Consider the following 13,959-nt stretch of genomic DNA (forward strand, 5'->3'; position numbering starts at 1 on the left):
CAGATATTTTCTAAATTGCAAGTCCTTTATGTTTGACTTGTCTAAGGTCCTACTCATTTTTCAAGGCTAAGTAAAGCTTCTTCTTTTCCAGGAAATCTTCTCTGGCTACTCCATTTCCCATTGATTTCCTCCTGTTGACTGACACAGCAAATTGTGACAAGTCTATTATTTGTTGATTCTCCCATTATTTGTTGATTGTCTCATGTGGGTTTCTTTGATTCACTTACTAGAATGTTAAAATGCTCCAAGCATAAGACACATTCTTCTTACATATTTCCCCCACAACTACTACTGCAGCCTTCTGTAAGCATTCAATGATAAGTACCAATGGGACATTTTAAGAAAATAAATGTACATATTGCTTAAGAGGACTAATAAGAGGACATGTATACATGCATGTATATAGGCTTCCCTGCTGGCTCAGACAGTAAAGAATCTGCCTGCAATGTGGGAAACCTGTGTTTGATCCTTGGGTTGGGATCACTCACTCATTCCCTCACTCATATATATATATATATACATACACACATATATACACACACTTACACACAGACAGGATCTTGTGGTCAAAAGTAGAATTCAACTCAACAGAAGCCACTAAAATTCCAAATTTGTATTTGCTGTTATTTTAAATTATGGAAATGTCTCTCTTACTCTCCTTGTATTTAGGAAAAGAGACCGATAAGTGTCCTCTCTCTGATTCAATGGTTGACTATAACATTTACTCTCTAAGATAAAAATAGGAAATTCCTATTATTAAAATTTAAGATAAATTTTAATCAACCACACCCAATAAGAAACCCAACCATGTACCACCACTGTATTCACTTCAGAAATTCCTTGTTTGCATAGCTGCAAACCTTTCACGCATCAAATAAGCCAGAAGCTCAGCCAGAATCATGAATGCTATTATTTGTCTCATTTTGGGAGAAGGCATCTAAAGATGCCAGTACTCTGTGATAACTTCGTCCATCCAGATCTGTGAACTTTGATAAAAGAAACATTGGCCTATAGTCTTAAAGTATCATAAGATGGCATCTGAAGGTATTCTGATGCTGTGCTGTGCCACTCAGCAGTGTCCGACTCTTTGCGACCCCATGGACCCTGCCAGGCTCCTCTGTCCATGGGATTCTGCAGGCAAGAATACTGAAAGGGATTGCCATGCCCTCCTCCAGGGGATCTTTTCAACCCAGGGATCGAACCCAGGTATCCCGCATTGCAGGCAGATTCTTTACCATCTGAACCACCAGGGATAAGATGGCATTTCATGGTATTGTGATGAGGGAACTACTACTCCCAATTCAATTTGATTTTTTAAAATAAATGGATTGTATTTATTTATTATGTGTTTGTTTGTTTGTTTGTTTGGCCACTTCACAAAGCATGTGGGATCTAGCTCCCTGACCAGGGATTGAACCTGTGCCCCCTGCATTGGAAGCTTGGAGTCTTAACCACTAGACCACCAGGGAAGTCCCTCAGTTTGCCTTGAATTCGGTTCCCCAGGTAGTCACTCAGAGTGTCTGACATGTGTCGTTTCTTTGTCATTGATGAACATGATGCTGCTGACTTCATCTGTTTCATCCCTTGCTCCATCTTCTGGGGAGTTGTTTAGTTGCAAATGTGCCACTTTTGGTTCCGAATCTGGCTGCTACAAATGTTCTTCAGCTTGCTAGATTCCATTCACAGTTTTTCTTTTATGAACTCTTGCAATTACAGGTGAGAGTCCAGCTAGGGATCATTCTACCTGCTTAACATCTCGTCATCTCATTTACTCTGAGTGTAATGGCTGGTCACTAAAATATAAAGATAGGTATGGCCTGGCCTCTGTGTTAAACAAAAACACACAAACAATTCTCTTAGCTCATAGCCGACTCTTCTAAAACATTTGCTTTGTGCCAGGCACTGCACTTTCCTGGTGGCTCAGACGGTAAATCGTCTGCCTACAATGCAGGCAAGAAATTGCAACCCACTCCAGTATTCTTGCCTGGAAAATCCCATGGATGGAGGAGCCTGGTAGGCTGCAGTCCATGGGGTCACAAAGAGTCGAACACGACTGAGCAACTTCACCTTCTTCACTTTCAGGCACTGTACTGACTCTTGACGTGGACTGTCACATGATTTTTTTCTTTTTTACAACAATCCTGTTGACAGGAACTATTAGTTTATACTTATGACTCTAATAAGAAAATGGAAGCATGAAGAAGAGAAAGTATATCTAGCAAGAAGTAAGGATAGGCATTGAAGACATGTGGTCAACCCTAGAAGTCATAGCACAGCTTCTAGGAATGAAGAATTGTGTCAAGTATAAAGCAGCAGAAGTAGCAATGGATCTATGCAGACTCCTTACCATCTGAGCCACCAGGGAAGTGCACCAGAGCTAAAAGAAGGGAAGTCTTGGGGATGATTTCAAAAGGCTGGAAGGCGAAATTTCAGCAATGCAGACTGCGGCTGGGAGAGACCCAGTACTATGTACTCAAAGCTCAGAGGAGATCACCAAAGCAGAAGATTTTTTTCTTCATTAGGTATCCTCCCTGGATGGGTTATAAAGGTGTGAGAAACACTGAAGGCAGGCCAAGAAAGAGGAGACAGCTCACAGAACTGAGAGAGAGCAAAAAGCAGAGGGAAAGAACCAAAGATTCACAGGGAAAAACCCAAAAGGGAGAGAATTTCCAGGGCCTATTGAATTTTGCAATTGGGTCTTCATTATTAATCACAAAAGCTATTATGTTCTTGATGCCAGGCAAAGATCACACACATGATCTCACTTAATCCTCACAACCACCCCTAAAGTATGTGTTATTATCTGCAGAACAGTTCCAGGGGTGGCCAAGGGCAAAATCCAAACCGCAGTGGGTTGAGAAGTGACTGAATGGGGAGAATGTCGTCTGCATTTGGGATGAATTTGGGATAAAAAGAGATTGAGTCTCCACTGAAAGCTAGCCAGGGTGCCAGTCACTTTAACCCTGTCTTCTATTGTCATCCAAGCAACACTCTGAAAGGGACGTGTCCTTATTCACCTTCAAAGAAGAAATGGAGATTTGGAAGCCCACTGTGATCCCACAGCCTATATTCTTTTTCATAAACTCCACTCTGCTCCCATCGAGGGAACAGATAAGTTGCAACTGACATTTACTGAAGTCTTTACTGCACCAGGCGGGGCACTGTGCTAAAAATGTGCCAGCCTGTTAAATCGCTTCAATCAAGTGCGATTCTCTGCAAGCCCACGGACTGTAACCTGCCAGGCTCCATGGGATTCTCCATGGTATTCTCCAGACAAGAATACTGGAGTGGGTTGCGGTCCCCTCTTCCAGAGGATCTTCCAGATTCCAGGGATCAGACCCAAGTCGTTTATGTCTCCTGCATTGGCAGCCAGATTCTTTTCCACTAGCACCACCTGGGAAGCCTCTGCTAAGAATATTTACATGAATTGTCACACTGAAGCTTCACTTTAAATGCTAGCTTCATTACTGATAGAGTGATGATTATGGGTGTGTGAGCTCAGGACTCAGATTCCCTGAGTTGGGAGCTCAGCTCTGCCATCTAGGAGAGTCTTTGCTTCAGTTTCCTCATCTGTAAAATGGGCTTTATTGTGAAAGTTGTTTCAAGATAGCACACTTGATATCAAAATAACAGTGAGTACCTAAGGTGTGATTAGCAACTGTGAAAGTCCGCTCTGGATTTCAGCCTCTCCCAGAAATCCTTGTTTCACCACCACCCACCACCCTGCAGAGAATCCTCTTGAGGGGGACTGTGGGGGTGGGTGGGTGTTTGCAGGGTGCTTGCTTATTTGTTTTAAGACGGGATTGAGTCGACTTGGCGCATAGTTACTTCCTGGGAACCGGGGGACTGGGTGGAGAGTGGAGGAGACGCAAAGGGAACATGCAGAAGAGAAGGAGCAAAAAAAAAAAAAAAAAAGAAGAGAAGGAGCTTTGACGGGTAAGCTCTCGGGGAGACTGGGGGAGCTGGCAACCCGGCACAGGGGCAGGTTCGTGGTCTGCCACCTGACCCCCAGAGGCCCAGGAAAGGAACGAGGTTGGTGTTCACTGTTCACGTCTTGATTTTGATTGGAATCAAAGGAGAAAGAATCCAGGAAAAAGTTTACTTTTCCTCTCCCTTCTTGCTGGCAGGGACATAGCCAATGTTCCTGAAGAGATTAAATAATAATCATAATAATACCCCGTGCCTCCTACCCTTTCTTTCTTCCTGGACCTTCTCCTTCCCCCCCCCCCTTCCTCCCCTCTACCACCCCCACCTCTCCTTCCTCTTCCCTCCCTCCCCCTGCTGACTAACTGGTTACTTCCCCCTTCCCTTCTCTCCGGGGTAGAGCCCTGTCCCTGCTGCCTTCCAGGGCGAGGGAGAGAGCGAGGTTGGCTGCGGACGGTACAGATCAGCCAGGGAACCGAGTCGGTCTCTCTCCCTCTCTCTCTTTCCCCCTCTTCCCCCCTCCTTCTGTTGCACACCACACACACACACACATACACGCACACGCGCACACGTACACACACACACACACACGCAAACACTCAAAACTCGGACCGGCCGCACCGCGGCTGCTCCAATCCTTGCAAAAGGCGAGCGAGCGCCCTCCGGTCCGCGCTCGGCTCACCCCGCTCCGGCTGCGCGCCCGACGCAGCGCTAAGTCCCGGTGCCCCGCGCGCCCGCTTCGGCCGGGTGTTCCCGAGAATAAAGCGGGGAGGGAGGGTACAGACAGATCAGAAAACACGCCAGCTACACACGCCGCGACTTCAGCTCTGGCTGGGAGTCCGAGGGGAGCCGGCGCCGGCAGCGCCCTGCGCGGGTGAGGTCCGCGCGGCCGCCGGGGAAGAGCCCACCTGCCGGCCCGCGATCGGCCGGCGCCAAGAGTGGGGCCCATCGTGGTCCTGCTCGGGCAGCGTCCGGGCTCCGGGCGCCCTCGCCCCAGCTAGTTGGGAGTTTCCACCCTCGGCTCCGCCGCTGGAGGGACCTCGGAGGCACCCGGTCCGCGCCTCGGAGGGACCTCCCCGCCTCCTCCCAGGACGCAGCAGCGGAGCGGACCTCGCGATGGCCGGGGCGCGCGGGCTGCTCCGTCTGTGGCTGGGCTGCTTGTGTGTGAGCCTGGCGCAGGGACAGAGACTCAGGCAGCCCTTCCCGGAGCTCCGCGTGGCTGTGCCGGGCGACCGCGCGGCAGGTGGCGGCCCCGAATCCCCGGTGCAGCCCCTCGACCAGCTGTCGGAGCACATGCTGAGGCTCTACGACAGGTACAGCGGCGGCCGAGCGGAGGCGGCGCGGACGCCGGGGACCTCGGAGCGGGGCTCGTCGCCTTTGCGCCCCCAGCTGCTGCGCGAGGGCAACACGGTCCGCAGCTTTCGAGCCGGAGCCGCAGGTGAGTGCCCGGGGCGCCCCCTTTCATCGATCTTGTCCCGGGGGTCTCCCGGGACACCCCCCCCCCCACGGCTTCCTCGTCTGCCCCCCGCGTCACCTAGAGACCCTCCCTCGCCCTGCGGCTCACGCTCCCCGCAGCCCCCCGGTGCCGTCCCATCCCGCATTCTACCCGTGACCTAAGAATCAGCCCAATCTAGAGTCCGAACGGAGAGGGAGAAGTGGGAGAGAAGGGCGCCGAGACCTGAACCAGCTCGGCTGGAAGAAGGAAATGCAGGAAACCGGGAAAGGGGCTGCCCCCCACCCTATCCAGCCGGGTCCTCTTGCCCTGGGTGTCTGGAGCTCCCCTGGGGCAACCTATGCCGATGTTTCTTAAGTCGGTCAGCGGAACTTCCCTTGGACAGGGCTATAGCCTTGTTGGCCTAGAGGCAGATGTTATTTTCTGCCAACCCCAGGGCACCAGAGAGAAAAATCACACTTGAACTAGACGCCTTCCCCTTAGCCCTTTAGACAGTCGCTTCTCCAGACCTTCCACCTCCTCTTAACTGGCGTCCTCTGTGTTTATATTTGACACTTTCTACTTGATAGTCCCTTGGTGGCAAACAGCGCAGACTAAACCAGGTGCTCGAGTGTTTCGATTATTTAAAACCCATCTGGGCAAACAAGGATGTACCACCCACCCTGGGAGGAGCTGGGACGGAGGGGAGCAGCCGGTGGATGTAAACACCTCTTAGAATTTGCCGATGAAAATTTGCTCATCCCATTTTTCAACACACAGATCACTGTGGACTGAAATTCATGGCTTAACAAGGTTTCTCCTGGCCCCTTTGGTGAAGGGAATAACTTATGCTAACAGCCTGCCTCCCCTGTGCTAACAGCTTGAGGGAAAGTCTCCTGGACGCTAACTCGGTTTATGTGCTTTGAGGATGCACCCGGCTTTTTTGTTCACTGCATTTACGATTAAGGGAAATGTAACTGCAAAGCCTGTCCTCAGTGAACCGTTGAAAAATAGCCAAGAATCTTCAAGTTAGGAGGCCATGCCTCATGCTCTATCAATTCTGTCAGAATCACTAGAAAGACATCTCCCAAAGCTTTGATATGTAGGACTCCTGGAAAAGTGGAACACCAGGAAAGCATCCATTAGGGAAAGCCCTAGGCTGACACTGTAAATACACTCTAGAGCACCTAGGCTTGATGACATTTACAATAAATGTGAATTATGCTTTCTAATGCAGAAGTCTTTAGCTGGAGCCTGAGCTGAATCAGATTTCGCTTTCTTCTGAAAACCACGAGCATGATCTGTAAGGAGGTGGCCTCTGCTAAGGAAAGAGAAACCTGCTCTTGGTCGTGTGAGCAGACTTGAGAAGCACTTGAGAAGGCTGTCCTGACAGCTGACCACACCAGTGACTGGCCTGTTTAGTGCAACTCCAGGGGCAGAGCGCCATGAAAAAACAGTGTGGAAGAAACCAGAGAAGTTGGGCGGGCAAGGCAGGTGGCAATGGTGAAGATAATCTAATCATTCTCACCTCTATATGCATTTTCTTAGTAATATTCCTAGGGAGTCCCCAAGGCACCCAAGAGATGAATAGTATTTTTGGAATCACAGATTTTTAGTATGAATCACAAGGTTTGGAGGTGGCATGTGAGTTTGTTTCATTCACACCTATTGTGTAGTGTTTTGTATGTTTGTTTTAGACTGAGGGAACCATGAGTGAGAGATGGATAAGGATTTGAATATCTCAGGCCCCGTTTACTCTTTGGCTTCAGCTCACTCTATGCATTATAATTTCAGAGTGTCCCTTATCAGCCTCTCTGTAGTCTTAGACCATCAAATGATAAACTCTGATACGGAGGCCAGAAGTTCCCTTGAAATGATGAATTGCAGCTTAAAGGATGTATACAAGGCTGTGCTCCCTGATAAGAAAAGTAATTCCTTTAGCATCCTAGAGACTGTCTTAATGACTTATTCATCAAATGTAGACACCAGTTTTTGTGGAAGCTGAAGTGTCCTGTTACTACACTGGAGACTCCTGGAGAGGTGGCTCGTGTTGGACTCCTTCCAAGAGTGTTTAGTTACTAACACACTAAAAAGACCTTATTAAAAGCAGTTCTGGCTTTAATAAGGCAGAACTCCAGGAAGGGGCTAAGGCTTTCGTGTGTCTCTCTTCTTTATCCATATCAGCATTTCCCTAACACCCTTCATCTTGTGACACGTGTTCTGATGTAGGTGAAAGATGCTGTCTGCTTTAATAAATCAGATATGTTTTCCAGTCCACAGTGTTGAGGTTTCACAAACATATGGGCTTCTCTGGACCAACGATGTTACAGATTTTAATGGAAGGTCAGGTGTGTGCTGTTGTCTATGGAGTGGCTGCTGATTCGGCAGACTTTCCTCGTGCTTATTCAGGCTGAGTTATAGCCTTCGAGCCCTCTTTGCTCCTTGGAACATACCTGATTAAAATTATTTATTGTTCTAAACCTAGAATATCTTTGGTTGAAATTTAGCTGCTGTGGTCTCCCTCTGATTACCTTCTACTTAAACCATTACTTGATGGTGGGTGGCATTGATCCTAAATACACTTTCTGCTAACCCTTTTCTCCTCCCTCAGTGCTATGCAGTTGGTGTGCCAAAACCGTAAGTTTGGAGCACTCATACATCTTTTTGTGGTGTGTAAGTGTTTATATAAAGATAGGTTTTATCTTTCCCTTTGTAAAAGGTAATTTGCAAAATTATTGATGACAGAGAAGTTCGGCTTTAGAAAAACACACCATCTCGAAGGAAGACAAGAGGGACATGAAATCAGCTTTTATTTTCATCCTAGTTTAAGTTGTCCTTGGCTTCTATGTAGTGAAAGAAGAATATTTTGCATGAGGTTTTCTCCTGGCCTGATCCTTGAAGATACATACTTTGTGTTCATTAGTTTCTCATCATTTCCATAGTCACTTAATCTTGTTTTTCTTAATCATAAATTTAACCTCTTTAGGGAAAGCGATTAACGCACAGATGTTCTTATTAGGAAACTATCATTATTTTAATTTATGACATATAACTACAAAAGATTGCATTTCAGTGGATTTATGTCACCTTTAAAGAAAAATGACACAGACTTTATAGACAGAAAGAAAAGAAAGTTGAGAAAAGTCAGACCCCGAAATGAATATTTTCCTTCAATGAGAAAGAGGAGAGTCTTTCCTACTGTAACCAAAAATCTTTTAAAATGAAGAATTATAATGTGACATGTTTCTGAAGTGCAAGGCTAAAATATAAGGCTTTAAAAAGGATGTAGTGAAGGGCTTAACAATCATTCTAATAGGAGCCAGTTTTGTAAAATGCATGGGCTGAGGGGGAAGCATCATTTTTGGTGGGTTTGATGCCAAGGGGCTATTACAACATTATTAAAACAGAGTTACCTAGAAATTTCTGGCACCTAGAAATTAAAGAATACTTAGAGTATCTGATGTTTTTATTCAGAGGACAATAATACATCTGGAGAGGGAGAACTGGAAGTGCAGCTGCTTTGAATTACACTCCACTTTGAATACATGATAGCCCTTAATGAAGTTTTTACTGTAACAATCAAGACAGCTTTACAATCTCTGACATTTAAAAATCCATAATGCCATGAATTCTAGATTATCTATGCTAATGGAAAAGAAAAAGAATGTTACATTAAAAATAATTTAAATTTATCTCTTTAGTATGGTTAGACACACTCAGAGAGACCAGGAGAACATGAGGGTCAATGGAAAAAGTCCCCTAAGTAGATAATTCACTCAGGGAATATTTTTACATTAAAACTATATACATAATTGAGAATATATTAAAAGGGTTACAGACATTTTATCTAAGCGGTGGAAGTTTATAAGCATTTGATTGACCCAGTTCAGGTTTTTCTAAAAGTTAGCTAAAGACGTGAATGTCAGACCTGATCTTAAACGTTTTGGAATTACACAATTTCATGTTTGGAAGAGGCTATAAAGAAAGCAAGCCCAACCCTTTATTTAAATGGAAGAAGAAATGGACATCATGATATATTTGCCAGACAAGTTTTCAAACATACTGAGCTCATCTCAAAGTTTCTAATCATCTTATCTGATTTTCTAGGAGAAGATTTTGTAAAAGAGGGTATTTAAAAGTTAAAAGATGTTACATAAAATTGCATTCCAGTATCAAGTAAGTTTGGGAAGAGTTATCAGTTTACTTTGGGACCTTTCAGGGCCTTTAAATGCTCATGAACCCTCTTAAGAGTGGATCACTTTCTCCTCATGAGAGCACTTTAGAGAATTGTGGTTCTGAGACATCTATCTGGGGAAACATTGGTTCAGATTCTTCCTAATTTCTCAAGAAAGAAGATACGCAAAATTCAAGTGAATATTATGACTGAACACCATCTCATTTCTCATTTGTTTACTCAGGATATTTCCTTACACTATTAGTTTTTGGACTTGAATCCAGTTGGCATTGTACAGTTAGCCCTCCATATCGCTGGGTACCAGGGATCCAGCTACAGATTAAAAATATTCACAGGGGAAAATTTCAGAAATTTCCCAAAAGCAGAACTTGATTTTGCTGAATAATAAATATTCTAGAGATTATTTAAAGTATACAGGAGCATGTATGTAGATTATATGCAGATGCAATGCCATTTAATTTTAGGGACTTAAACATCTATGGATTTTGGTATCTGCAGGGGGTCCTGCAACCAGTTTCTGAGAATACCAAGGGCCAACTGGACCATCTTCCTGATTTCATATTTTAAATTTCTCTGAATGTAATTTTAGAGCCTCTGTCATTAAATTTTATTTTGTCTGTTTTTATTAATCCTCCTTCATTATTTTCTTCTATAGGATTAGTATTTATTATTTTACATCAATCTGGTATTATTCTTGTAAAAGAAAGCCTTTATTTGTGGAAAAATTCACTAGAGATCATACTCATCACTTTGTTAATGTTTTATTATCATCAATCCCTTGGTTATAGATATCTGTCAAAGCCCTTATATAATCCAATTGCTTGTTATATTTATTAGATATAACAAAACTCATACCTATCAAAAAGCCTAATGAAAATTATTGAGCAATTTTGTATATGCTAGTCAGGATTTTTCTGCCCCAACATCAAAACTTTTCTCCTAAAATTTTGATGGTTTTCCCATTAAATTTGTATTAAATCCATTAAATTTGTATATCCTAGACTTTCTAGATGGCGCTAGTGGTAAAGAACCACCTGCCAAACAGGAGACATGAAAGCCGCAGGCTCAATCCTAGGATCTGGAAGATCCCCTGAAGAAAGGCTTGGCAACCCACTCCAATGGGTCTCTTGTCTGGAGAATCCCATGGCCACAGGAGCATGTCAGGCTATAGTCCATGGGGTCACACAAAGTCTCGGGCACGGTTGAAGCGATTTAGCACAGCACAGTAGTTAGTATCTTGATAACTTTATTTCAGTGGTATGATGGAAAGAAGTTTGGCTTCGTAAATAGTTTCTATTTGAACTTTCCTATGCCAAGTTTAAATTCAGAGTGAATTTTTATGATTATGTTTCTAACCCATGAAAATAGAGTAATGGAAACAGTGTAATGGAAACAGTGACATAGTATTAATCAAGTGACACAAATTTACCAAGGTAATATCTACTTTGGACCATAGTAAACCATGGCATTGTGACCGAAGAGCCCTCACCTATGGAATATACTTAGAAATCCATAAAGCCACTAGTCTAGTAATATGTTAGTAGTGGTTGTGTCCTACAATATTGGTACCTAAAGCACTCTTGGTAACACACATTTTCAGGGATGATATTATTAAAGGCATGGATGTCTCTTTATTTGTCTAAAACATCCACATGTAAGTCGTAAAGCCAATTGACCATGGTGTTTTATTGAATCCTTCAGTGATCTACCTTTCTTTACGATCTATTGTTTCTTGGCAGTAGAACCACAGTAATGCAATGCCTTGGTTTTGCTTGGGCATTATGAATAAAGTGTTTGGTCAAACTGATCCTACTATATTTCTGACTTCAGTATGTTCTTACTTTACTGAGGGAGTAAATATTAAATATGACTTTAAATATTATAGTGAGTAAATATTAAATGTTCCTTTTATAAAATAATTGTATCCAATAGCTTTAGTAATGAGAGATTCTCTGCCCAGTCCTCTGATTTAAAGTTAAAACTACTGAGGCCCAACATGATCTTATTTGCTTTTTTGGCCAAGAAAATTTTAATTTAATGCATGGAATTAATCTAAAGACTGAATGGAGTATAATTGCTGCACTTAGGTATGGTTAAGATAAATGGTTTTCAAGAAGAGAAGAGATTCCTAGAGAATCTAGGATTAAGAGCATTAAGAGATCTAAATGGTAATCTTGGCTGCATTGCTAATTAATAAAGTCATCTAATATTTCCAGGCCTAATTTCATCATGTATCAAATGGGTTAAGTCATACCTTCTGTGCTAGTCTCACAGAAAGATGGTGAAATGTAGTTGAAAAAACTGAACGCGAAAATGCATTTGGAAGTCCCATGTAAATGAGATAGTCTTAATACTTTGAGATACTGTCTTTCTCTCGCTCCCCACAAAATCTCAAACATACCTAACACAGTAAATACCATGCAGTTGTTTGTGGCACAAAGGATATATCTGGATAGCAATGTAAGCATGAAGAGGTCGTAGTCCTCTTGTAATACAATCTATGCCAAATTTCCATTCAAGAAATTACTGTTTCTGTTCTGACCTTGGTGACTGCATGGAGCAGAGTTGCACCTTTTTATAGTGATTTCTTGAAGTTAGTTTTTCTCAAAGTACGGTCCCTGAGTTAGCAGCATCACCATCACCCAGGAAACTTGTTAGAAATGCTCCAGCCCACCCAAACCATCTGAATCACACTCTGAGGGTGGGCACAGAAACCTTGATTTTCACAAGCCAGTAAGGTGATTCTGACGCATGTCTGAGACACTCCTCTAAACTCAACATCCCTGGAGTTTTGAGTATCTTATAACCGGCGTCTGAAATTCAGGATTGATTAGGCTTCTAGTTCTGGTCTCGTCTGGCCGTTTTAGTGGGTCTTTCCCTGGACAAATGGTTTATTAATTTATATAAGGGTAAGTTTCTTTCACTTTGGATGGTATATTAATGTTTTTATGACAGCTTTACCCTGGGGAGGAGTTCAAAAGTAAGTTAATAAAGCTGTGTAACCCTTCTTTCCCAGCTGCAGAATCTGGGGCCTAATAAGTTTGCTAGAAAATGGGTGATGGGGCAGGGGTCAAGTTTCTGGAGGGCAAATAGCATATTTCATTTCAAGCTTGTATTTTGAGGGCCTGGCATAGGTGGCCACACAGTAGGCACTCGGGAAATATTTCAGTTGAGCTGAATTAGGTGTTCAGGGGACTAGGTAAGAGAAGATAGTAGAAAAGCTATCAGCCAGGCAACAGATGCTTTAAAGATAACTGAAAGAAATTTCAGTTTAAGTTTCCTCTAAGACATTTTACCATGAAGATGTGGGACTAAGCCATTCTACTTTACACACTGTTCTAGTAATGTTTTTCTCCTGATGAAGGGAAAACTCCATAGGATACTTATCCCCCAGAAGGCCTTTTGCTTTGGAAGCTTAAATTTTTTTTTACTTTGGTGTGAAGTAGGAAACACTCAAGAATCTGGTAAGTTTGCACAGTGGCTCATTCATTGTTAAATATTTTAAACTATTTTTCAGGATATCATTGCTCCAAACCGCGCAAAGTGCTAGGAGTTCAAAGATTTATCTGGACATGGGTCTACCCTCTGAGAGCTCACAGTCTAGGAATGCCCTTGGGTGGAGGCTGAAAGTAGATAAACTTGATTAGTGAACATTTTGCTATTCTAGAAAAACATACATTATATCATCTTTGGCCATGTTTTACTTTGGACATAGAGGATGGTTGTTTTGAGATCCCATAAAACTCAGTCATTTGCCTGGAACTCTGCAAGAAAAACAACATTCTGACCGTGTTCTATTTAGAATCTCTCCATCTCTTGATGCCGGGAAACTGAAGGTGGCATAGAGGAACTGTAGCCTTGGCGCCATAATCAGCAGAGAGTAGTCAGCCCGTGACTATGAGCATATATGGCCCTGTCCTAGGCACCCCTAGCAGCTGTGCTTTGTTTGGAGAAAAGGATGGAAAAAAAAAGAGTTGTTCTTAGTTACATATTTTCTGTATGACTAAAATGTTTTTGCTGCTTCCTGGGGATTTAACTAATCATCAAGATTTCATTTAGTCTATTTGTTTTAAAATCAGACTTTACATAGAAAGCTTTCCATTGTACGTTCTATTTCCCTTTGAAAACGTTCTGTGTGGGCCAGCACGAAGGTGACCTCCCACTCCCCACTCCCCGGCACCTCCTCGACTCCTCCCTGAGAGGAACTGAACTGTCACAATAGTATGGCTGGTCCCAGGTCTTGGTTTCTTTGCAGAGTCCTGGGTTTCTTGAGGAGCAGGTGCTTTCTTTTAAGATGAAAACAAATAGATGTTCTGCCTTTATCTGATAACCAGACCCCCCCCCAATAAAATTTTTATATAGGTAATAGAAGACCTGGGTTTCTTTCCAAAATCAATGCTCACTGGCT

The 13,959-nt window shown here is 43.3% G+C and overlaps 1 protein-coding gene across 1 annotated transcript in view; it reads left to right on the forward strand.

The window, feature by feature from the left end:
* Positions 1-4,314: 4,314 nt before the first annotated feature.
* Positions 4,315-13,959, forward strand: part of BMP3 (bone morphogenetic protein 3) — a 31,144-nt gene continuing 21,499 nt past the window's right edge. Inside the window, exon 1 of the mRNA XM_043448262.1 lies at positions 4,315-5,362. Coding sequence (XP_043304197.1) covers positions 5,041-5,362 — 322 coding nt within the window. The 5' untranslated portion in view covers positions 4,315-5,040. The remainder of the gene's footprint in view (positions 5,363-13,959) is intronic.

Source organism: Cervus canadensis, chromosome 26 (assembly GCF_019320065.1).
Source record: "Cervus canadensis isolate Bull #8, Minnesota chromosome 26, ASM1932006v1, whole genome shotgun sequence".
Classification (NCBI taxonomy): Eukaryota; Metazoa; Chordata; class Mammalia; order Artiodactyla; family Cervidae; genus Cervus; species Cervus canadensis.